A 26682-nucleotide genomic window follows, 5' to 3' on the forward strand; every position below is an offset into this window, starting at 1 on the left:
CCGGGGATCTCTCCTCACCCCTGGGCCTGGCGGCAGCTCCGGAGCGAGCTTTACCTCGCCCCTCCGCGGCTGCGCCCGAGCTTGCCGGCGGAGGAGCTGCCGCGGGCCGAGGCAAGCGCTGAGGAGAACATGGCGCGGGGGCGGGAGGGAGGCCGGGCTCGGCTCCACGCGCTTCATCCGTCCCGCCGTGTCCTGACAGGAACCCGCGCGCCGCCCCCCGCCGCGGCAGTTACTCGGGGCGGGGCGCCCAGGGCGGCTCTGGCGTCGGAGGCGCGGGTTGGGCGGCGGGGCTGTCAGTCAGCTCCCACCGCCCGCGCCGCGCCGGCCAGCCCGGAACCTGCAGGCGGCGGGGGTCGCGTAGCGGCTGCTGCGGCCGGTGGGTGCGCCCGGGGGCGCCGCGCGGGGTTGGGGGGGGGGGCGAGCAGCCGCCTGAGCGGGGCGGGGGAGGCGGGAAGAAGGCGCCGCCGCCGCGAGGGGCGCTTCGGCTGCCGCCTGCGGGGGAGCGCCGGCCGCGGGGGCTCGCCTGGGCGGCGGCGGGCCTCCCGCCCGCCCTTCCGCCCGCCCTTCCGCCGTGGCACCGGCTGAGCCGGGCAGGGGGCGATGTCGCGGGGCAGAGGGAGGGGAGCCGGGCCTGACTTGACGAGGCAGCCCTCACGGCAGCGGGAGGAGGGAGCTGCGGGGGCAGAAAGGCCGCGGGGCGGCTCCGCGGGGAAAGGTCGGCGGGGGTGTGTGAGGGGCAGGGTCTGTGCGCGGTGGGGTATGCGGGGCGGGGTGTGGGGTCAGTGGGGGGTGGTGTGGGGTAGGGGCCGGGGAGGGGAGGAGCTGGGGGGGTGGTGGGGTGGGGGTTGATGCGTGTGGGCAGTGTCGGGAGAGCGCGTGAGGGGAATATGGGGGGGGGGGGGGGGGACTGTAAAACTGAATGTAATGGATATCTGTTATTCTGTTGGAAAAAGCGGGCGTTCCTCTTCCGTGAGCCCCCAGTGCGCACCCCGACTTGCCGGCAGCGAGCGGGCTGTGCCGCGGGGGCAGTCTGGGTTTCGGTGATTACACGAATTCAGCTGGTGAGGAAGTGCCCTGTTTGGTGTGAAGTGGTAGGTGTGCCAGGCGGGGAGGGTAAGGTTTATGTAATTGGCTCTTACATAATGGTCTTTACCACATCGCTTTTATTAGCACTGCTACCGTGTTTTAACGTGGCTTGTGCTGAGGTGGCTAATGGATGCAGGTGGGTGTCCTGGGCAGAAGCAGCGAAGTCTGCACAGTGCGACTGGGTAGGAACCTGAGGATGTGAAAATTGTAGTTATGGGCAGTGAGTAGGGATGGTTCAGAAATGTGCTCCAGGACTGATCGATACTACCTGACCTTAGGCAAACACATGTCTAAATGGTATTAGGCAACTCTGCTTCTAGGGAAAAAAAACACCACCTTGCTGTGTCTGTCAGCCAGCTGATGTGAACAGGGTAAGTTTGTTTGAAACGCTGTTTATATCGGCTTTTTGAGTGAAGAACATGAAAGTTGTCATTGTTTCAATCTTATGTGGCTCAGAAGGGTGGGAAGAGAAAGAAGAAAAAAAGGATGGGGAACAGCCTGGGAAAGGTTAAGAAGCACAAAGGCTTGTCTTGCACTGTTGGTGCTTTTTGGGTTTAGCTGATGCTGGAGTTAGTCAGCTGTCTTCCTATTAGCTTTATTTTGGTTGTGTTCCCTCTGCGGTACAACAAAAAGTGTCAGTTTTGTTGAGAGTTGCCAGTGTCCCAGGAGACTGCAGGCGAGCCTTGAGCAATGAACTGGCATTGCCTTTTCCATCTGCTCTCCTGACATCAGTAGTAAAATTATGCTGTGTCTTTGCCTGTCCTCATAGGGTCCCCAGAATTATAGCAGTGGGGTCCTTGTTAGAATGGCTTGTCTACTCTTTTCTGTTGTTAAGCCAACAGTGTTTCTGTGGTACACTTCAGAATTGTTTTGTGACACTTTCGAAATGGGATTTCAGTAAAGTCCTTGGGTTGTATCAGTAGGCCTTTTGTTTAGAATAGTTCAAATTTGTTTTTAGCTCCTGCTGATTTCTTAGAAACATTTTCATGCAACTGGCTGGGCTGGCTTCTTGTTATTTCTCATGAAGTGCCCCGCTAAAAAAAACAATATTGCAGTAGTATGTAGCATCTTTGGCCTGAGACCTAGAGCACATGGTGCTACAGGCCGCCTGAAAGTGGTTCAGAGCTCACAGAAAACTGTATTGTTCTAACTGGCTGCTAGCATGATCTTTTGGGAGTAATTGTACTTGCAGTGCTGCTCTCCATTTACCTTTTGAAATCCATGGGGCAAAATTCTATTGTGGAGTAAGCATCTGGTTGTACTTAGGTACTCAAGCTGTGCGAAATTGCTTATTTAAAGTAGGAGACAATATGATGGACCTCCCCCGTGGCAAGTGAACAATTTCAGCTGTTCAGGTGCACTAGGTTTTAGTGCTGTTGACAGCAGAGCTCTTCACAAGCTGCTTGTTCTAATTGCACTCCAAATGAACAATCCAAATTGTAAACCTGTAAAAGCTGTCAGTGTAACTGTGCTATAACTTTCACTGCATCAAAATGCACAATGCTGTGATAAATGCATTAATTAACCAGCAGTTGAATCTGCCTTCAGTGGCGCAAAAAATCCTACCTGTGGGAAGGTTGGTTAAGACCTTGAAGGTAAAAAAAAAAAACCAAAAGAACAGTCGAGCTTACAAGCTGGAACAGAATTGGAAAGGTAGACTAGCTTGTTCTAGATGTGAGGATCGTGGCGATTCATATATATCATTAATTTGTCACATCTTTCAGTTTTTCTGGAGGGTTTGAGTACTGATTTTCTCTTGGTTTTGTTATTTAGAGTGTATTAAGAGAGTTGTACTCTAGCAGGCTTTTTAAAAGTTGCACATTAACTGTCACTTAAGTTCCTGTTTTCTAACTTGTTGGATCTGTTTGTTCTGTGTCACGTTAGACAAGGCTTTTCACCATACAGTTTACAATTACATTTCTTGTAATGTTGGAATTTCTTCTTAGCCTTGCCACAATGAGGAAAAACATGCCTGGAAAAGAAAAAGTAGCTTTTCTGATGAGTTAGCTGGAGAGGGGCAGTCATATCCTAAGGTTATAATTCAGTGATGGAAATTATATCACTTTTAAGATGCCTCTATCTGTAGTGGTCTTTTTTAGAAAAAAGTTCTGAATATTTCTGTGAGCTCTAGACTTACTTTTGTATTGCTATATAGAAAGCTTCTTGTGAACCTTCTAAGTTTTATACCTTTCCTATTCTTATATTCCAGGCTGTAAGGACATTCTGTGTTACTGAAGGAAGGTGCTTCTATTTGTGGAGTGACTTATAATGTCAAGAACTGTATCATCCTGGATCTTAAGCTCAGCAAGAAACAGCATTGTTTTACAAGGAAAAGGACGTTTGTACTCCATCTGTATCCCAAATAGAAACAAGATAAAATGGAAGCTTGTTTTCTCCAAAACACGTCTCTACCCTGCTGGGAGCTGCAGCTTAGACAATACTTTCTCCTTAAAAAAAGCATTCCGACACACTTCCACCGAAGAAGAACATTTCTCTTTCCAGTTGTCTCCATCACAAATCAATGATATACTCAGAGCAGGTGAATTATCCCATAAAATACTGGATTTGAATGGTAAAAATGCAAATTCTGTGTTGAAGTTTGAAAGTAACCAGTTGGCATCCAACACCCCTATCGAAGACCGCAGAAGTGCAGCCACGTGCTTGCAGACCAACGGGATGATGTTTGGAGTCTTTGATGGCCATGCAGGTTCTGCGTGTGCTCAAGCAGTAAGTGAGAGACTGCTTCATTATATAGCAGTTTCTCTCATGTCTCGGCAAACCTTGGAAGAGATCGAGCTTGCTGTGGACTGCATGAAACCAGTTCTGCCTATTCTGCAGTGGCACAAGCATCCAAATGATGTAGAGTATCGAGAAATAACTTCACAATATTTTGAAAACCTCCGGGTTTACTGGCAACATTTACTGGACCTAGACACTGAGCCAGGATTTAGTTTAGAAGAAGCCATGATATGTGCATTCAAACGGTTAGACTCGGATATATCACTGGAAGTTCAGGCTCCCCAGGAAAATGAATTGATGAGGAATATTGCCCTTCAAGTAGCTTTTTCTGGTGCAACAGCCTGTGTAGCTCACATTGACGGTGTTCACTTACATGTTGCAAATACTGGTGATTGCAGAGCAATTTTAGGTGTTCATGAAGAAGACGGAACGTGGTCTACCCTCCCTCTGACCCGAGACCACAATGCCTTTGATGAATTTGAAATTAGAAGACTGAAGAGAGAACATCCTAGATCTGAGGAGAAAACCCTATTTGTGAATGACAGATTACTGGGGATTCTCATGCCCTCCAGAGCTTTTGGAGACGTGCAATTAAAATGGAGTAAAGAATTGCAACACAGTGTTCTCGAGAATAGCTGTGATGTTGAGTCTTTAAATATTTATCAGTACGTTCCTCCAAACTACCATACACCCCCTTATTTAACTGCAGAGCCTGAAGTCACATACCACAAATTAAGAAGCAAGGATAAGTTTCTAGTTATTGCTTCGGATGGACTATGGGAGATGCTAAGTAATGAGAAGGTTGTAAAACTTGTTGCTGGGCACCTTACAGAGCTTAATGTGCAGAAACCACAACTGGCTTTTGAGAAACCAGTTAATTTGGGTTATATGCACAGCTTGTTACTTCAGAGGAAAAACAGAGGCATTGCCTCACTTGACCAGAATATAGCTACTCATTTAATAAGGCATGCAATTGGAAGTAATGAGTATGGGGAGGTGGACCAAGAAAAACTTGCTGCAATGCTAACACTGCCTGAAGACCTTGCAAGAATGTACAGAGATGATATCACTGTTACTGTGGTGTATTTTAATTCAGAAACAATTGAAAATTACTACAGAAACAATGAATAGAGACTTGAACTGCTGCTGTTCTATACCACTAGCCAACTTTGATACTGAAACCATTATTGTTTTTCTCTGATAGTCAAGCTGCTACCAGTGTTATGGTCTGGAACTTCCTAAATCTTTTTGTTACTTACTAGTCTCGAAAATAACTTTCTAGAAGTGAGTTTGGTGCAAGTTCCCTGGGTTTCCAGGTCTGTACACACTGAAGAAACATGTTTTGATAAAAGCTTACTGAAATGTAATTGAACTGAAGATTGCTGACCCAGTTCTGATTCCACGGGAACCGCTGGTAAAACTTTCCAAATGAACAAATGAGACAAATTTCACTGAGACTGGTACAATTTAATAGAGATGGATAATACCTGTAGCTGCATGGAGTGTAAGAAAGTTTATGCTCTTGTGCAAACTGAGTAGCATCCTATTGAAGCACTGTAACTGAATTAAATAAATAAACAAACTACCAAACCTTTATTTGGTGTAACAGTGTCAGATACTTTAATAAATTGCCTTGTATATGCAAAGACAACACTAAAGAAGGCTGTTCAAAGAGCCCTGGGATTGTCAGACATTTTTTTTCCCAATTCTTTTTTGTAAGTTAGGAAACAAAATCATATTTTCTTCCGCAACTATTTTGAAGTGTGAATGCGTATTCTCTTAACTCTGTGGATTTGTGTGACAACTTACAGCTCAAACACATGTGAGGGACTTCACGATTCCCTGTTTAGGAATTAACAGTATGAGACTTAAGCATTTAGGTGTTTAACTTGCTTAAAGAATATACCCTTTTATTAAGTATTGATCTGTGAAGTGCTGTGCATCAAATCCACCAATTGTAGTTTAAATGAAGTTTGACAGATCCAGAAGTTCAAAAATCCATCTAAATGTAGATACAGCAAAAGAGAGAGCACCTTTCTTTTCAGATTTAACTTAGAAGAGCGAAATAACAGTGCTGATATTTCACCAAAATATGTTTAATCTTTATTTTACTCTTATTCTTGCCTTTGGATACCAGCTTTTCCTTATAGGTGCAGAGTTATTTTCTCTAATGAATGTATGTTCTAATCTCTAAACGTATGCTTTTGTGTATTTTACAAGGGGTTTATTTTATTCTGTGCTTTCTAGAGTGCCAATCCAAGCTTGCAAATTAGCTGTATTTTCTTAAATTTCACATATGCTGTTCTCTAGTGACTCTTTTCCTTGTTTATGCACAGCAGTAACTGTTGCCCACAAGAATGTGCATACTGGGAATATAGGACTGTTTACTGCTGTTGCTACTGAGTAAGAACTCGTATGAGTGCAGCAGAGCAAATAAAAATATTGCTGCTTTTTTTTTTTCCTGAATTTCACTTAAAATAAAAGTGTTATCCTTCTGCAGTTTAGCAGATGAAAAAGTGCTTAATTTTTTCTCAAGATCTTAAGTAGATGAGATCTTGGGGCATAAACTGGCAGCAGTTGTGGGTTTGGGGCTTGTTGTATACTTTTCCTCCAGATGAAAATTCTCAGTGCTTTTTCAGGCATTTAAATAATCTGTTTTGAAGATTGATTAGAAGGAAACTAAAACTGTTTAAAAAATATTCATGCTTTTGACTATTCAGGATTGACCTGTAATTCAGTGCTACAATTGCAATCACTGAAGGCATCCTTAGAAAACCTCTGTTCTGGAAAACTAATTTACTCTTAAGTTTTCTTCACCTAGCACATTTTGGAGTACATACAGCAGTTCAACCTGGAGGCAGGTAGCCCTATTTTTCAAATAAAATGAGTAGGTCTATTCCCGTTGATATCTACAAAACAGGATTGCCTCAAATCTCACGCTTAGATCTTGGTGACGGGCTGCAGGAAGACTTTAGGTACGTGCAAGGTGTTACAGAGGTTGTTGAAATTCTCATTGCTTGGGTCCAACTTACTTTAAAGTCTGCCTTCATCCTTGAGGCTGGTACTGCGGAGACTGAGATTTCATCTGCCAGAAAAAAGGCAGTGAAGGTCAGGCCCTGTGTTAACCTTGGGAGGGGTCTGGTCTACCTACAAGGCAACTTGAGTGAGGAGGGGAGAGCTCTTCAGCAGCATTCCTGAACCCTTTTGGCTTTAAGTGGGCTGTTTCTGTTCGCTCTTACAAATCCTTCTGTGTGATTAGTTACATGCTTCATTGCTTGAAATTTAGACATAAAGCAGTAAAAGAATGCATTTCTAGACTACCTCTCAATAGAGACATTACTTAACAGTGTAGCTAGAGGGACAAAGGGGCTAAACCATATTAGAGCTGATACGAAGTGATACATTTTTAATGAAGATAATCTGGAAAACTTTTGATGTAGAACAAACCTGCAACTGCAAAAGTAATGTAGCAAACCAGCTAGTATATAGTCATAAAATAAAAATAGGCTGTTTTGTTCTTTTCACCACCCAGTGGTGAAATCTAGGTTGTCTTTTGAAAGAGTCATTGTAGCACTATGTCATCATAAGTATTACTCCTGGATATGTTATTGTACATGGGTTGTTGTAACTGCAACTGCAAATTGGTAATGATTGTGTTGGGGAACATGTCTGAAAGTAAGGAAGGTACTATTTCTAATTTCATGTTAGTTTTGCTCAGTTTGATGTGCAATGCTATAATTATCCTACAGTGGAAAAGGATAACATTAAACAACTAGTTAGAGGGGGTTTGGGGGTGGGGTGGGGTGTGTGTTTGTTTTATTTTTTTTTCTTTTTAAATGCAGATCAGGGATTTAACTGCATACTCCCTGGAATTTGTTGCAGGCCAATGAAAGCAACCTACCTATACTTGTGATAAGGAAAATAATGATTCTACCTGTTTGAATTGGATCATAGACATTTTCGTCTCTAACTGCAAACACAGCTAATGGACATTAATGAAAGCAGTATTTTGTGACTTGGAGGGAGAATCAACAATGTTTAAATGAAGGAACTAAATGCATTTATCTGCTCCTGCAAGCACAATGACATGAAGATTTGATAGCACATTTAGACACAAGTCCTGCAATATTGAAAATATGTTGGAACAAACATCTCTGCAGGCAGTCTGTTTGGTTTAGGTTAGATGATAGTTCTGCTTGGCATTTGTTTTATTTATTTCCATAGCAGTCCAGAGAAGCAATAGTCAAAACCACAGTCACTCAAATTCTGTGTCTCAAAATGTGGTATTATGGTCATTATGACTCTTAAGTAAAACATCTGAGGCTAAGCACTGATGTAAATACTAGAAAAAATATGATTTTCTTCCCTAAAACTTAAACCTTTGGTTGAAATACAACTTGGGTTGAAATGATGATGCTTATTTATATTTAAGTATTCAGGCCTCCGTAATGTATTTGGAGTTTTGGGGGGGGGGGGGGGGGGGGTGGGCGTTTGGGTTTTTTTTTTTTGGTAACTTATTTGTAAATAGTGAGGGGGATTACTGTTTTTGTAAGTAAAAATATTCATTTCGCACTTAAAACTAATTTCTGTTAAATGGATGAAAGACAATGTTTTGGTTGCTGTACTGGAATCTGGCATTCTTTCTGCTGAATGCTCCTATGAAAAGATGCCAGATTCCAGGTCAGAGAGCGTAAATGTTCAAGCTGGGGTAAAAGTAAATAGTTTGAGTAGGCATTGTGAGTTTGCTGGAGTGTTTGTAGCTCTGTGGTTTTCCCTCAATGGAAATAATTGTTAATACATAAAAGTAAGGACATCTTGATACTAGAGGTTCCACTAAATTAACCAGTCAGCAGAGGGAGCACGAGTTCACTGGCCAAAATATCCAAATTGTGCTTTAGTTAATTTGACAATCTACATAAAAATATTGTAACTTTGATAGGCTTACATGCACATATGTGTTCATCAGCAGTTAAAACATCATTGTAACATTCACATCAAGTATGTGTTGTAATTGTCTTAAAAGTAATGCAAAAATCCCTACAAATACAATATCTATAGAAACATTGATTAAATTCTTGAATTACAACAGACCAGTAGCAAGGCAAATGTTAATGTACTTAGTATTTGAGGCTTAATTTTATTTCCATTAATTCCAAGTGTTTGTCTTTTTTTTTGGGGGGGGGGGGGGGGGGGGATAAAGAGAAAAGAAAATTATTTGGGACAATTTTCTTTTTTTCTTCCAAAAGAAGATTTTTGTCTAAACTTTGAGGAAGAGGTTTTTGGTATTGTTTTAGTCGAACAGAGGTTCTCTGTTCAGAGCTATAATTGTACTGAGAACTAAAAGGAGAACTGTGCACACCTTGTGCTTTTGTCAGGTATCAATTGGTTGTGCTGGTGGTGTGTGCTCTGTACTACCACAGGCTTAATACTTCAGTAGAAAGTAGAAGAGTAAAAATCCAAGGCATGTGTTTCTCTTGGTGTGACATGGAAACAAAAAAGTTTTTCCTTCTTTATATCTGTTGCAGAGAGGTTAACCTTCAAAGAAGTAGTATTGTCAAATAAAACACTTGAAATTTTACTAAATCTTTGTCTTTATCCTGAAGAACCAGGTCAAACTGCTACTGTTGGATCTCTGCAGTTGTCAGTCAGGTAAGAGTTAGTCTTATTTCTTATTGCACTAGTTAATTGCTGCTCAGAGACTTTGTGGCCCATTGGCCTGCACTACAGCACCATGCTAACAGGCGGTGGGGTGTCTACTCGAGTCTGGCTTCTTTGAGCCTGTGCTATCAGAGGCTCTCAGAATGCTTTCACTGAAGCTCTTTAACAACTTGAGGGAAAAAAGATGACTGGGAGCCAAGCAGTTGTGGAAAGGAAGCATAATTATGGTTTCTGTTTGGGTTAAGCAAACTCAACTGGACATTTTTCTTAAAGAGAAAAAAAGTACTTTTTTTGCCTTCTGGTGAGCTTTTTCGGATTAGAAATAACGGAGAGGGGAACAATGTGGTCAACGAGCAATGCTTAAAAGGGTACTGGCACCCTAGGCAGCAGATAAGTTGATCATAAAGCATGCTTCTCGTGCCTCCCTGCTGAAATTTTGGAGCCAATCCTATAAGGACTTGTTCTAGAGTGGGTTGGTTCAGACTCTGACGTCGTACTTCTCTCAAATCAGCCAAAAGATGCTAGCAGTGGAAACAGTTCTTCCTGGCTGCAGCCTACTACTGAAGTGCATCAGAAACCAGCAGCTTACTGTCAGCTCAGGGGGGTTCGGAGCTCCGATGGTGGAGCATTTGACATGCTCTTTTCTATTTTTGTTCAGTGTGCTTTGCTTCATGCTCTCTGAAATGGTCTTTGTTGCTTTGAGGTGGCTCTTACATCATTAATTCATGCTCCACAGTTCTGTGGTGTTTTTCTTAACAAAAAGGATTTTAATTTCAGTGCTTTACGGAATAGATCTTTGATTTCGTACCTGCAGAACCGAGGTTGGCCAGAAGATGTCATCTGAGCTTTGCAAAAGGAGAGCTGTGTTACGAATTAAGTCTCTCTCGCTGTTACATATGTGTTCGTAACATAAATTTCAGGTGCTGTTGGAAAAAGGAGAAAAACTCCCCACCAATTACCTACACACATCTTAAAAATTCTATGTGATTTATTAGCACTCCCAGCTTATGAACTGGGTAATCTGAGCAAGAGTTTGATTAATTCTTTGCCAAAACCAGGTTTTAATGGCCCGAGTACCCTAAAGCGGTTAAGCTGTGTGGAAAACAGTCTCCTTGTCCTGGCACTGCTAGGTACAAGAACACGAAAGTGAAGCCAAGGGGCACCTGTCTGAGTTTCCTGAAGAGTCTTCAATTGCACAAGAAGAAAAGATGCTTCCTAAGCTGAGGAAGTCTTTGCTCAACCATTACCTGGCTGTCTAGCTCCTGCTGTTGTGCAGCTCAGAAGCTGCAGGTGGCCACAGCTGCTCCATGGCTACACTATGGCTTAGGTTAAATTGTTTTTGTTTGGACAAACTTCTAGTCTGGAAATGACATTGAAATGCTCCCGGAGGAGCTTGCTGCTGTGAGGAGATGGGGATCTACTTTCAGTCTAGGTGTTCACAGAGGTGGTTCAACCTCTGTCAGCTGTGATCCTTGAGTAAGATGAGGGACTGAGAAATAAATCAGTGTTTGGTTTTGTCGTGGTTTAACCTCAGCCAGCAACTAAGCACCATGCAGCTGCTCACTCACTTCCCCCCCACCCAGTGGGATGGGGAGAGAATCAGGAGGAAAAAGGTAAAACTTGTGGGCTGAGATAAGAACAGTTTAATAGAACAGAAAGGAAGAAAGTAATAATGATAATTATAATAATAAAATGACAATAATAATAAAAGGATTAGAATATACAAAACAAGTGATGCACAATGCAATTGCTCACCACCTGTTGACTCACGCCCAGTTCGTTCCCAAGCAGTGATCTCCCCCCAGGCCAACTCCCCCAGTTTATATACTGGGCATGACGTCACATGGTCTGGAATACCCCTTTGGCCACTTTGGGTCAGCTGTCCTGGCTGTGTCCCCTCCCAAATTCTTGTGCCCCTCCAGCCTTCTTGCTGGCTGGGCATGAGAAGCTGAAAAGCCCTTGACTTTAGACTAAACACTACTTAGCAACAACTGAAAACATCAGTGTGTTATCAACATTTTTCTGGTACTGAATCCAAGACATAACACTATACCAGCTACTAGAAAGAAAATTAACTCTATCCCAGCTGAAACCAGGACAGGTTTGTTTAGTTGTGCAGGTTTTGGGGTGTTTGTTGTGGGGGTTTTTTGGGGTTTGGTTTTTTTTTTTTTTTTTTTTTTTTTTGCTTTTATCTGCAGTTCTTTCTTCTGGACATAGTTGCCTGTACTGGATGCAGCTTCTCAAAACTTGCATCTCTTCTGTATTCTTGCTGCTGTTCTTTCCACCCCTCACCTCTCTCTTTCTTCTCTTCCCATTACTCCATGGTGTTTCATTTTCTATTTATTGTTCTGGGCAACTACTTCAAGAAAAAGGGGCAACATTGCATTTTTTAGAGCAATATGAGAAGGGCAATGTGACTTTCTTCTACACACAGCAGGTGAGGGAATTCTAGTGTGACAGGACATGCTTTCAGCCAGGTGTGTACGTGAGTGATCCTACAGTCCTATAGCAAAGCTTTTTCAACTGTTTGCTGCTGTTACAGCAATGCAGTACAGCACAGCAAATAACAAAGATCTGAAGTGCTGGGTGATGCAGAGTAATTGGTTTTTCTCCTTTTTGTTATCACAGATAAAAGTAATACATCCTCCTCATAAACCAACTTTACCTTCCATTTAATCCCAAACTTCAGCCTGAGATATGTTTGAGTCTCTGTTTCTAACCGCTTACCATGAAAGTAAAATAACCAGACAGTACTGGCAACTCAACTGAGAAATTAAAATGATGGGCAGTAGTGGGGCAGAAAAAAGCTGCGGTGTTTGGGTTACAGAGTTGATCCTCCACGGACTTGCTCCACACATGGACTTGGGTCAGGTTCTGATTTCAAACCCACTTGATATATTTGCTAATCAGATCTTTGCTATGCTTGCTCTCTATTAAAAGTGAAATCTAGTCATTTGGCTAGATTTTCAGAGAAGAATCAGGTCATGATTAAAATCTTCCAGGCTTGGGCCTCATTTTGTATCATATTATTTTAAAAAAACCAAAATAGTTCTCTCTTACTGTTTGGAAGCATATGTAAAGCAAATAAAATCTATGCATCCATCCCTAATTCTGATATTGCTATGCATTAAGAAACTTACTGTTCGCCAGTGGTTTTCTTTGCTGTGATACCCCCTGTGAATTCCTAAGGCATGTACATAGGACCTTTCTCTCATTTGCAGAGCTGTGTTTATGAATAAGAGATAATTGCTGTATTTTTAAAACTATGATACTAGTAGAGAGTAAATTCCCTAATGACCCTGATCCTTTTTCAAAAAATGTGCCTAACACTGCTGAAAAGGTTATTTATTTATTTTTATTATGACTTTGTTTATAGTAAGCCCTGTATCTTTCATATCTTTGGCTACAGTAGAACAGATTGCACTAGTCAATAGTCTGAAAGTTTCTCTGGTGACATTACGCAGGTGAGAGTGTAGAATCCTCTGTAAAAACGCCCAAACCAATGCGACATTGCTGCCCTTTTACAGCTATGTTACAAAAAGAAAAAGGGATTTCAATTTCATTTTTACTTCAATTTCTGTGTGGTTTTCCAACCACCTGACACAAAAGTAGGCGTACTCAGTTATCTTCACTTCCTTTTCTGGAGTGCGAGTTAATTTTTTAAATTTTTTTTTTTTTTTTTTCTGCCAGGCTTTTGGAGGCATTCTCGTGTCGTTTTCAGTTAATGCTAGTAATAAATATTTCTACCTTATTCACCTGCCAACTCATCTTTTATTCATCCCGCTGATGAAAACAATCTCCTGTGAAACTTCTGTTGCTGAAAGAGTTCAAAAACTTTCCAGTTATGGATGTAATGGATATCTTTTCAGCTTAGTGTAAGAATTTTCTATTACTTTGTTACACATTTTTGAAGAAGTTAGGAATTGTAAAGTTCTGATGTTTAATTAGAACAACAGAAAGAATGCAACCCAGTAAATGTAGCAACAGGTGAACCTGCACTTACATTACATTCTTATTGCAAAATGCCAATGTGGTATTTAATAAATAAATTTAACAAAGGCAAAATAAAAACTGGCTGTCCTTATATTTCCTCAAAACTTCAGAGGTGTGGATTCGTGCAGCTGTACCTAAAGTCCTTATTCTGCAGACACTGGTGCACTTGCATTATGGCAGTGGTACCAAACATGCAAGAGAATGGTTACTTGTAAAATTTTGTGTCTTGGGAACTGGAGCTGAGAATAAATTAATTGGCAATGTGTATTGATGGAAAAAAGGAAGCACCCACAATACTCACTCTCTTCTTTCCATGTAGGGTAAGAGCGTGCTTATGTAGGAATTTGGGGAGATACCACTGAATGAAATCCAGCTAAGTGATAATTCTTTTTTCTTACTTGAGTGGAAATTGCTGATTTATGTAAGCTATTGATAGCATGATCTCAGCTTAATTGTTGGTACCTCTTTATTAAAAACTAGCAAATAACTTAGCTGTAATCAAACAGCTTTCCTCAAGTTGTATTTTGCAAATATGTTTTGTAAAAACTGTAAAATGTTGTAGGAGCCTACATATCTAGTTAAAAATGTAACAAAATTACTAAATACATTTGAAACAGGTTGTAGTATTCACCAGACCAACTGATTTGTGCAGCTTTATGTATTTTATATATGTGTATCTAAAAACCGTCATTTGGTCTACAGATGAAAAGCAAGAACTGTAGGCAAGCTAGTATCCTAGACAGTCATGAGTACAAGCATCTTGCTACTTTAAATATATTTTTGTGATACAAAAATGTGATTTTTATGCTCTGTGGAGAGAAAAGAGAGGTATGAATGTGCGTCCATTTAAACTTTTTTTATCTAAAGAGGTTTTCTATACTTAACTAGATGAAATTCTGGCTGCTTCAAGAGCTTTCCCATGAACTTAATTAGAGGCATGATTGCATGTTTCTGACACGTTCCTTAGGAACATGTCAAAATCTGGCTCTGATTTTCAAGATGGTGTTGAATTAAAACAAAACATGCCAATGATGTAGGCATTGCCTCTGAAGTCAGATCACTTGAGGCACTGGTCAATAGGATCATTATCCTCTGAGCCGTAGCAGTGGATGAAACCGGTAGAGTAGAAAGTAAGCAAATGTCCACCTCTAAAAAACCATGGGATTTTTGATTCCCTGGCCTGGAGTAGAAAATGCAGTGTTGTGCTCTCCCCTGAGATCACATAAGATTTCACTGCCGTAACATCCTGTGACTCGGTCCTGAGCCCAGTGACCTCTCCTTGAAAAGCTTAGAAGGAATAAGAGTGTGAAACCCCTGGATGTGTACATTCTAACTGCAAACGAGGCGCAGTTTTAGACATGCAATACCCATGACTCTGATGATTACAGATCTATATTCTTATGGCCGTGCAGGATTGGCTATTGGCTGACAGAGTGTATTTTTGTTTATTGCTGACCCGTTTTTGAACTTTGCTCTTTTTTTTTGTAGCAGAAATAGGTTAGATCAATAACCTATTAATAACCTATTCAAGCCCAAAGTTCTATTCATCCTCACTCTCCAAACAAGAGGTATTTCCATTGCTCATTATTATGTGCCACTTCCATTTCAACCCTGAACTCATAAATCATAAATGAGCTTGAAGTATTAATTTCCCTCTTTCAGCACTACCTTTATCTAGTATTTGCTGACATGGCTCATTATAACTTATTTTTGAGTACAGTCAGACCTTGTTTTCTGAACAGATGAATTCATTGTTGGAAAGGACTCTATAAATAGAATTTAGGGGCCACCAAAATGAGAAATTCTAGCTCATTAGGATCTTAGCTGGAACAATGTGATCAGATATACAGAAATTTTGAGCTGATGAAATGAAAGCAAAAACTTAGCTAATTGGTTCTAAACCTTTAACTTAAAAATGGGCTATTTTTGTATTACTCTTAAGGGTGATAGAAACCATCTGGAAAAGAGATTCAAGGCAGCATATATTGGAAGGAGAGAAAGGAGAAAAAAAACTAATGTAGTTTAATATTAAGGAAAATAAATGAAGTGTATACAGTGGGATAAACAAATGACTTCTGGTATCTTCTGGTATTCTGAGCTATCTTCTTCAGGTGAGGCTGGCATAAAATTAAAATCTGGTTAACCTCTGCCTATCTTCCTCATATGTAAGAGGGAGATAGATATGTCTCCTCTATCAACACTTGGTGCTGAAGTGATGAAGTAAATTTATGGATATGTGACTTTATTTCAATATCTCAAGTAGGATTGCTAATGGAAAATGCATGAATCCTCTAAACTATCTAGTCTCATGGAAGACTAAAGGCTTACTGCATCAGCCCAGAAATATGTCCTCTGGGAACACTGTGAATAACTGTGTGTATGTTCTGCTCTGAGTAAGTGTCTGGCACACAGTGCTTCCCAAAAGTTGAAACTCTGGTGTTGGGGCATGCATGAAGACTTTGCCCTTATTCTTCCCTTACTGGCAGGCTTCAAACATGGTTGGATGCCGAACTAAGTTGGTTAGTTTTATTATTGTGAAATAGTATCCTAGCTAATGTCTTTACTTCCTCTTCCCTTACTGAGAAACAAAGCATGCTGTGCAGGGTGAAGACCCTCTAATCTTGAGACACAGTAAGTAACTGAGGAGGAGCTGTAGACCATTTTTCTAGGATATATATATTTGCTATTTAAGAATTACATTACCTCACCATTTTCTACTGTCCTCCTAGGACATCTTAACTTCAGCTTTTTCACTGCGTACTGCAACCAGGTGAGTCCATGTGTTGCCTCCAGAACCAACAGTTTACAGAAGAAACTGATGACATTATTTTCTTTATAACTTATATATTTAAAATTATTGTGCTTTAAGTAAGGGGCCTGTGAAATATGAGTGAGATAAAACACATGCAGGTATGGGATGGGATCTCTGAGTGGCAGCAGACTGTATAGCTTTGGTAAATAAAAAGTCAGGGAAAACCAGCTGTTAACCATTTGTGACTGTTACGGAAGTGTGCAGCTTGGAGACCCTTGTCACGGTTGTCCTGCTGTCCCCTATATGCAACGTCCAAGAAATTACGTATACTGTAAATACCTAAAAAGGAAAAAAGGGTAGAAAGGGAACTGGTGAAAAAGTGAGAAAATTTGCTGAGATCAGATCATCTTAGGAGCAGATAAAATCTGGGAATCCTGACAGTGTGCTCTCCCCTGCTGCTAGTTCACAGCTCTTAGCTCAGACTCCGTCACACAGCATAGACAGGCCTTATGGAAGTCCCACTTCCTCTTCCCGAGTATGGAATAATGAAATGTCTTTGACATCAGGAATCATCTTGTTCATATTCAGAACTGCAAAATTAATCTAGTTATACCAAGAACTGGATCTTTTGAGAAGACCATTTAAAGAGATACTTTTAACTTTGAAAAATGTATTGACTACAAATCTTTTTTTGAAATAAAACATCTAACATTTGTATCTGAAAGACCAAGAAGACTTTGCTGTGTTTACAGTACTGCATTAAGAAAAGAAGCAGTGATAATGGCAAGACAGGTAGTTAATTTTCCCAGCTGTTTTTTCACGTCTTTTGGGTGATCAGGGTGATTGCTGGACTTACAGAAAGAGCTGCAAATGTTTTTGTAGACTCACTCATACAAACCTAACAGGAAGGACATACGAAGTATCTGAAATTACAGTTGGGTTTTGTGTTTGCGACTTGACAAGCTGCCTTTTCTTACACAGTGCAGATTATTTTTAGAGAAACATGAAGCATTGTCAGTCTCAGTATGCACAGCCTGCATAGCTTGTAGGATTTAAAGAAATATGGGGTGCTCTCTCATCAGCAATTTAAATACATGACCAGTCTCAGTGATGCTGTAGAGCATGCAGTACAATACAGAGGTACCTGAGCTAACTGAGGACCTAGATAGTAGTAATTTGGCACTTTGCTGGATTAATTTTCCTCACTAAAAGAGGACAATTTGCTTGGATACTTTTCTTGTGCTTGTCATTTCTATTGTTAATACGTGTAACTTCAAAGTGATGCCTGTCTTTCCTCCTGTGTTTTTTGACACGTATTTTAAAAATCATTCTTTCACTTCCCTAAAACAGGACATTTCCAGTGTAGCTGTGTAGGTATGTTTCTTTGACTAAAGCATTTTGTGGCAAAATTAGAGCTATTAAAATAGGTAACTAGTGCATTCAGAAGTCAGAAGGAGGAAAACTAAGGCTCAAAGACCACTGTATCCTCCTTCAAATTGTGCTTTATTACAATTTTCTGTTCCTTCTCCAAAAACTAAAAAAAAAACCCCCAAGCTCCATGAAAGCAAATACTATCCTCTCAAAAACAAGCAAGTATGAATGGGTAGTCTATCTAAGCAGATGTTTTAGTGTTTGTGAAGCTCAGATGACTTGGAGACTGCAGCAAAACCCTGCATACACAGTTCAAAACTACCATGCTCACATTCAGCTAACTTGCTGTGTATGTAGTATCCAAGCTGAAAGCACAAACTGACTTGTTAAAATCTATTTCAATTTTAGATTAAATTAGTGATCTTAATTACACTAGGGGTAGTGTAAGCCAGGAATGATTAAGGAAAACAAAGTTAGAGAAAATCATCCGGTGACCTAAAAAATAAATTTGCTGTGCTCATTTAAAAATTACTGAAGTATTTCTTGCATGCTTGCCTTTTTCCTTTGGTCTCTGTGGATTTGTAAACCTTATGTTCCTTCTTGTAAAGTATGTGTTGATTTACATTGTATACAATGCTTATGAAAGCATGAGGTTAAAAATAATGTATTGCCTACATTTTTTAAGGCATACGCACTAGATACTAATTTTGCTGTGACTTGTGTTTATGTGAGGAAAGAATGTATTTGATACAGTGGGGAAAAAAACTATCATAAAGCACATAACATTAGCAAGCAATACTAAATTGGGATTATTCAATATGAAAGTCTTAATGGTGTATCTTGCCTTCTTATGTTAATGGATTAAATATAATAATACACATCCTTAAAACATATATATTGTGCTCATGGTCACTGTCTCTAATCAAAGTTGCCAATCACCATTACTTCACTAAATAGTTTGATGTATAGATGTTGACCTGCCTTATTAGTCATCAGCAGCCAATATAGTATGTTATCATCTGACTCATACCGCATTTAATTGGATACTGATGGATGAGTTAATTGTTCCAGGTAAAATAAGAAACTGCTTACAAATGTTGTTGTGTTAAACTAGGTCCTTTTGCTTTGTGAAAATGCCTTGTTAATAGGTAGGGTATTGTATAGTCTAGGTGCGAGCACAGTACTTTCCCAATGTACTACAGGAAGGACTGTGTCCTTGCAAGTTGGCTCACTTCAAAGCCAAGCAACTGTGGTGTACATCAGACAAATATCAAGGTTAGCTCACTGAACCAAAACTCCAGTTATTTCTTAACCATCTCTGGTCATGCAATTGTTAACACAGACAAGCTAAGGAGCCAATTTTAAGAAGCTGTTACATTTCATAGTCTTAAATCTTTTAAAGATGAAGATTCACAACCTTTATTTATTAGTGGGCATCTGATTCATTGCTGCTTACAGTGGAAATAGACTTTTATATTGCAGTATAAATGTTCATATTGCTTTATAAAAAATGTGCAATTATTTCTACTATTGATGTCTATTTGGAGGATTTATAGCTTGTCTGCAAAACCTATAACCTGCCAAGCTACAGCATTAGAGCAATCTCTATCTGGAAGTGATTTAAAGTGGTCATTTTTAATTATGAAAAGGTTTTTCTTTAGAAAAAAAGTTTCAAAGCATTCACAGCTTTTTCAGTAGCATATAGAACTCTAATTTTCATTTAAAAATGAAAATATCAATAATTTTCTGTTGGTTTAGCTAAACTGAAATGTTTCATACACATTTCAGTCACACACTGATTTTCACAGGATAAAAATTGGAAAGTTTGGAGGTAATCAACAAAATATTACAGAGAAATAAACCTTGCAATTTTTTTTTTTTTTTTTCCTCACGGAAAGGATGAAAAACCTTAATTTTCAATGAAAAGGCAATTCAGAACTTCCATCAGCACATTTTAAAGTTAAATGGTTTATTCAGGAACAGCTTAGATGAAATGAAGTATTAATTTTTAAAGTTTCACTGTTTATAACTTGAGCAGACCAATTCAGATTGAATCATGACAATACTGTGCCATTAGTCTTTAAGGCCACGTTTGTTTCATCTTACCTTGTGAAAAACTTTATACTTGTGCCATAACTGGATTTGAAACATGCTGCTTCCTGCACAGTAGAAATTTGGATCATTCCTTAGTGAAAGCTTGCTCATTTCAAATCCCTTTATGAATGGTCACTAGCTAGAGGCTGACTTGTATTAGCAATGGTATGGTGAGGTGTTTTGTGGGTTTTTGTTTTGGGGTGGGGTTTTCTTGTTTTGCTTTGGTTTGTGTTTTGGGGTTTTTTTTTCAGTGTTTGTGCACATCTTACTAAATTGCCTGGGAATTCCAGGGGTCTAGCACACTGCTGGGAGAGCTGAGCTGACTAATGGCAACAAATTGTGAGTGTTCTTTGGCATCTCAAGATTAAAGAAACAGACTCATTTGGGGACACTTTTATTCATAATAAGAAAAATAATAGTAAAAGCAAATCTGACATTTAGCATGCATTATTCCCATAATCTGGTCCAAAATGCTTTGTTTAGCTTTCAGATAGTCTTTGGCAAGCAGTAACTATTAGTTCTCCCTTACTGAACATGTCTGTTTCAGAGACTGAGAATGCTGAGGTAGGATGTTAGCAACTTTGCAAAAGTTATTGTGTGTTTTGAGCCGATGGACTTTATGCCAATGATACTGTAAAGTAATTATCTGAGAACAGATTTGTCCTGGTCACTAGGCCAGAAAGCTTTCCTTGTTATGAAATGATTGTTAGAAATTACTGTTCCTTCTTAGTTGCAACATGTGTAGGGAGTGGGTGAAAACACCATGTTAAAACCTGGAGTTTTTACAGGTAAAAGTAAATACATTGTAAGCTTTCAGATACCCTGTCTTCAAGATCTATTTCCATCCAAAGGCCATACAGTCAAGCTTAAGAGGATGCTAACTGTAAACTTCAAGAAAATGGAGAAGTCTAAGCCAAATGATTCTTTGTTGTACCTATGTGATTCTGATCTCACTTTTCAAATATAAAACCTCTGTTCTTATACCACTGAGTATCTGAAGATGACTTCAACTAGCTGAGTAAAGTCCACTTGTATCAGGTAAGGATTGATGGTCTCCAACATTGTGGTTGGTGTGGAAGCTTTATCTCTGTCACCTTCCATAGGTTCTCTCTGAAGCTTCCATCTCTGGCATTCAATCCTCATATCCATAAACATTCGGGACACTTGATTTTCACAATGTATTTTTTACAATTCTGATGACAACTCTATTTCACATGTTTCTTTTTACTCTTCAGGGCTTGTTATTTCTTTCCCATGATTATCATTCAAGCTTCTTAAGGAAGAAGCTCATTCAATGTGAAAGCATTTCTTTGGTTGTAAAAGCACAAAACTGGGAGCAAAACTTTTCCATGAGTTATGTTCAGGAGATATGACTGACTAAAGTTATATTTGTGTGAACAGAAATCAGCCGAAGACCTCTGAACATTGAAAATACTACTGAGGCTCTTCACAGTATTCTCCTGCTATTGCTGGAACTCTGACTGAAATATGGCATTTTCCAACTTTGCAGAGTTCCCACTACTTTAACAATAACTATGAAAATATAGTCTATGTTAGTCTATGTGCTTCTAACTTTATTTGCTTTTCCCACAATCCTCTATGCATTTATTTTTTAATATAAATGCAGCTGATTAAGATGTTTCATCTTCCGTTATTGTCTTCTGAAATAGTAATTTCTGTCAAGATGAAAGTATTAGGAGGGTGGGAAAGAAAACAGGCTCATATCTGTTTATATGTATAAATATACTTTAAGCTATCTTTTATTGTTGTATTTCTTTGAATTGGGGAAAAATGCTCTCTTTTGGCACAGTTTTCTATGAGGAATTGTTTACAGACAAAGTCAGAGAGCAACTGCATCAGTGAATGAAACATGACTGTTTTTTACCACAGTTTAGACTGGGCAAAAAGAAGGGCTTTTATGTTTGTGTCTAGCTGGGAGATACACAATGTGAAGATCCCTAATTTTAATTTGTACTTCTTGAAATGCCTTGGCGGTATGCATAGCTTTGCTCTGATACTCTAGTATCAGACACCACTTATCAACTGCTTTATTTCTGTATTCTTTTATCTAGTGTTTTACCTCCTTAGAGGGAGCACAACAGGATTAATGAGATAATCTTATCTTTTACAAGGCATTGGAAATGGCAAAGTAATAAGATGTACTAATACTACCTTGAACCTAATGTACAAAGGATTTTAAACCTTAATTCTATGATAGGTTTTATTTTGTTCTCATTATATTTAACTCAAAACTCAGTTTCAAGCCAACAGTTGTCCAGAAAAAGACAGGGAGATGGAACAAATAGAACACAATTTGTTTACAGTTCAGAAGGCATGTTTTCAGTTAAAAACACAAGTGGATGCATATGAACTTGTATTAATACGTACTTCTCAAATAACTACACTGTACTGCTTGCTCTGCCTGAGCAATTATGCTTGGTACTTTGGGTTTGCCAGGGGAACAGGGATATAGTCTAAGCCAAGGACACATATTTAAGCATTTGACTTGCTAGTAAGGCCTTTTGTATGCTATCCAAGACTACCTCTGTTTTACTGGTGAACTGAGGAATATTTTCTGTGGCTGCTATTTTGAGTTTACTTGCACATCTTTCTGAAAAGACCAATGATGACATGCTTTTTGACACTTCAGAAATCTCTATTGCTAATGGCTATACATCCATGTCACTTGGAAATTTTCTTTCCTGTAGCTGTGCCTAAGTATTTGTATTCTGGAAGTGGAGGGACTCTTTGCATGGAAAAGTACCAGTTAAAGTTCTATCCACTTCAGACAATAGTAGAAAGATATATTTGTCAATGAACAATTTTCATACAGTTTTTCTTGCAAATGTTTTCAAAATTGTGGCTGAAAATCACTGAGCTAGTAAGATAGTATGAAACCTAGAATGACTCTGAGCGGAATGCATGTTTTCATTTCAATGTGAATTTCCTCTTACCTATATTTGCATTGACTTCACCTTTTGAAGAGAAGAGCCAAATTCTCTGCCATGCCACCATAAATGTCTGAAATTCTTCTCAAGTGTATAAACCATCTTATAGAAGGGCACCTGGCCCTCTTAAAGCAAGGATGACTTGAATAGACTCTACGGCTACTACAGACTATTTTTTGGAAATAATTTCACAGTAAAAGTTTCCCATGTTTTTGAAAAACAGGAAGATATTTTTCAACCTCCAGTCTTGAAGACTGAAGGGTTTTTTTGATCTATGGATATGCTAAAATTATCTCCTTCTGAGTATAAAAGTAGTAGTGCTTCAGTACTCTGCTGAAACTATTAACCAAGCTTCCCAAAGAGTTCTTAAAGTCTTAATCTATTTAAGTCATATCCACAGTATGAGACAGCACTTGTCATACCAAGTTTTAAGGTAGCTAATACTTGGGCTATGGGATTTGTCCAAACAGGATTCTGGTTCCAGAGTTTATCCACAGCAAGTTGTGCCATCCCTACAGCAGCAGCAAAGCTATGTCTTGCATTACAACGCCATATTGTTGTGTTGTAATATAGAGGCACATTTATGACTAATCATACCCAAAATTTGTCTGGTAGACAACAAGCATTGCAATTACTTCTACACATGGAAATGGGGTACTAGTGAGACTGATTCACCAGAGAGAGCACTGTTGGAGCTGGATGTATAAAAACACACAAGCAGTTTATTCAGGTGGTGAAAAACAAGTTACAGAAGCAGCATTCAGCTGTGTCTCCTTGGGCCATCTCTGTGGCCCACTGCAAGAACAGAGTCAAGCTATAACCCAAACACTGGGGTGGAAAAAGGGTAGAAGTAGTAGCAGTTAAAATTTAATCAGGCTTTCAAAATTTGGCTAGAATGCTCAAGCAACTGGTCTAAAGAGAAATAGAATAATTCTGATTTAGTAATGTGACTGCATATGAAAGCAAAGTAGGTAGCTCATTTCACCACAATCTAAATGAAATGCAATATCATCATTTATTTATCTATTTTGGCTAACGTTTTGTGTCTGATCTGCACTTAATAGGCTGACAGCCTATGTTTCAAGAAATGCATTTTAGAAGCAAGAATGTATTCTTTTTTACAGTTCCACTTAGGCAAAAGACAGATCCTCATCAGTCACCTTACACTTTTTTTTTCCAAATATATGTAGGAAACAGAAGAGTTGAACTAAATACAAGAAGGAACCATGTCAATTGTGGGTAGAATTTCTAGTCTCTGTGTTAATCAAAGGAAGAAGGTCTCATTGTCTGGGAATAAAGGCATCTTTCCAGATTTTTGCTTTAGGAAACAAACAGGTTGCTTTGCTGTTGCCTCACAACTCAGAGCATGTGGGCAAGACAGCTTGTTTGAAATATGATGCTGAGCATTGTCTGCTTTATAGTAAAAATATCACAGCTCTTCCAGAAAAGAGGCAGTAAATCCACTGGTGAAATCTGGAGTTAAGAGGAGCAGAGGTACAGTATTCAGAGATACTTGTCTTCAGGAAAAGGTAAAAATGTTATGGTTTTGTGCCTCTTGCTATGAGTGGATAAGCCTTCACCTGCAGGACTCCTCTTGATTTCCAGCAAGGGAAAACAAGGAAGGAGCCTTAATGAGAACTTGTAACAAAAATGTGTTTCTAGTGCATCTATTTTTTAGTACAGATTCTTTAGCCTTTTATAGTTCTGACTATGGAAATACTTTAAACTAGGTAAATTTACTGTGATTCCAATCCTTATCCTGTGCGTTCAGAGATTTGCTAATCTACACTGCATTCACATCTGCTGAAAAGTCTATTTATGTCTGTTTCTGGAAAGGGAGGGTTATTCCTCTGTGAGCTAAGAAAAGGTGAACACACATGACTCTGTCAGTCTAGAGAAACCCCCAGCTCTGTCTGACAGCTGGTACACGTATTACACAGATGACTAGAACTATTCAGTTCTCGGTAAACCGCCTACTGACTACTTATCTGCCTGTCGCTTGCCAAATGTTAATTACACAAATGTCTCTGTCTCTGTCAAGTGTATATGTTGGGATTGTGGAGCATTTGTCTCAATGCTAGATGTGTAATTTATCAGTCATCTGGCCTGCTGTCAGCAGAGTCCTCACTTCCACCTAGCACATCAAACTGGGGATGAGAAAAGCCTCCCTAAAGATTATGTGCTTGACAATTTGTATGGGATGTACTCAAACAATGATGCTCACATTTGACACCAAGTTTTTAAAGAAATCTTGGAAATAAACTGATAACACCTATGTGTAAAAACAACAGTCTAATATTGCTCTATGGTCTTTATAATTGATAGTTGTTTTGATTCTTCCCCTTTAAAGGCTAAATTACAAGGGGATTTCAGACATTAATTATGAGTTGTCTGTAGCTTGCATAATGGCATTCACCTTTTTTGGCATTATTTCAGGCTGAAATGAAGAGAATTCAGAATTACCCCCCTCTACCTGGCAACCTGCTGTTGACTGCAGGTTGTGTGCGTTGTTCCAAGTATTCTTATTGCTTGTCTGACTGAGACTGAGAAATGTAATCATAAACCTTATGTATTTAAGATATCTAAATAGTGTTCCCAGTTAAAAACATAAAACCAAGCCGGTAGAAAAAGAAAAGAATCGTGGTTTTGACCTGTTGTATGAGGATCAGTCTGGAGAAATTCTTATGCCATTGGGGTCACTGAATCCACACAAGTGTAATGTATTTGGAGACTTAGCTTGGGTATTTATAATGTATCAGAAAGTTCTCCACAGCAGGTTATAACTATCATCCTTCAAAGTGAGTATGTAAGCTGATAAGTCAATAGTAAGATGAGTAGGAGTCTGAACCAGAGTTTGTTTACAAAGTGAATTACTGCACATTAATGGTATGAATTGTCTGCTAGCTACTTTGCAGTAGCTCTATTTGTCTTCTTAAGACAGTTCTTTAATGAAAAGTGGTGCGCAGTGGAATGCAATGCCATTCACTGAACAATATATATAGCTAGCTACAGCATGGCACTGAAGAGTGACCAGCTTTGACCCCAAAGACAGCAAATAGTTACTGGGGTGCAATGTTGTTTCTTAGTTAAAAAACCTGTTGGTGCGACCTTTTGTACAGTGCTGTGTTGTTATGACTGTTTTGCTTTGGTTCTGGTCACAGCTTGCTGAAGGAGATCTGCACCATCTTTCGTTTTAAGGAGAAGGCATGCCTTCAGCTTGGAGCATCTTTGTGCATGTGGACTGGTTTTCTTTTTGAAGTGTTTGCGCATGGGAGGTAGCGCAAAATAGGTAATAAGTAGTATTTCCTTACCCTGGCTTAATGGTCGTGATGTAGACAAGCCTGTTAGTCACTCCTCAGCAAAGATTGTCTTCCCTAGAAGAGTTTAGCAAAAGAGGCTTCTTCTTCTTTAGTTTTCTAACTTTCAGATTTTATAATATTAATAAAAATGAGAGAAATCTGGTGTATGATAATGCAGCTCTTCTCTGATAATAGCTGCATCTCTCTTAAGCTTTGATACTTAGGAGTATTTTAGTATGTTTTCTGACAAGCATCAGAATTAAACATCACTGCTGAATTTCTAAGGTAAAGGAAGGGAACTTTCTCCTACCCAAAACAGTTCATTGTTTTACTGTATATTTTTCTGTTACCTGTAATCTTGTTGACAGTGTAGTTATGACTCTCTATTAATTTTAGTTGAGCCTGTTTTCTGTTGTTTTCCCAAATAAAGAAGTTCTGGCAGATACAGGACAACAAGATACATACTCTTTCATGGGCTGTTCCCTGTAGTCAGACCTGACTCTGGAAACCTGAAGAAAGCAAAGAAGAAATCTGCTAAAGCATAGGGATATACGTACATAGATATAGGCATATACATTGTATATCAGCTTTTAGAAATAAAACTCACTTTTCTCACTTAACCAAAAAGCATAGTAACTTTTTGAATCTTTTGTTTTCCTTTGTTCTCTTCATTTTAGTGATTAAAGGAAAAGCTTTCCATGGGAGGTTATAGTCTCTCTTTCAGCATTTGAAATGGTCAAAT

At 39.4% G+C, this 26682-nt stretch overlaps 1 protein-coding gene across 6 annotated transcripts; it reads left to right on the top strand.

The window, feature by feature from the left end:
- Positions 1-264: 264 nt before the first annotated feature.
- PDP2 (pyruvate dehyrogenase phosphatase catalytic subunit 2) lies at positions 265-5421 on the top strand. Of its 6 annotated transcripts, none has more exons than XM_030026478.2 (3): positions 323-376; positions 1365-1457; positions 3296-5421. In XM_030026478.2, the coding sequence occupies exon 3, from the start codon at positions 3355-3357 to the stop codon at positions 4954-4956; it is 1602 nt and encodes a 533-aa protein (XP_029882338.1). In that variant the 5' UTR covers positions 323-376; positions 1365-1457; positions 3296-3354; the 3' UTR covers positions 4957-5421. The 6 variants fall into 6 exon arrangements, with proteins under 6 accessions (XP_029882335.1, XP_029882338.1, XP_029882339.1 ...); XM_030026479.2 differs by lacking the exon at positions 323-376 and adding an exon at positions 571-715; XM_030026475.1 differs by lacking the exon at positions 1365-1457 and having other exon boundaries at positions 265-376.
- The last annotated feature ends 21261 nt before the right edge of the window (positions 5422-26682 follow it).

This window comes from Aquila chrysaetos, chromosome 9 (genome assembly GCF_900496995.4).
Source record: "Aquila chrysaetos chrysaetos chromosome 9, bAquChr1.4, whole genome shotgun sequence".
In the NCBI taxonomy this organism is placed as follows: domain Eukaryota; kingdom Metazoa; phylum Chordata; class Aves; order Accipitriformes; family Accipitridae; genus Aquila; species Aquila chrysaetos.

What these genes read in the sequence shown, in the direction of transcription:
- PDP2 (XM_030026475.1), top strand. Translation starts at nt 3,355, where the DNA reads ATGTCAAGAACTGTATCATCCTGGATCTTAAGCTCAGCAAGAAACAGC.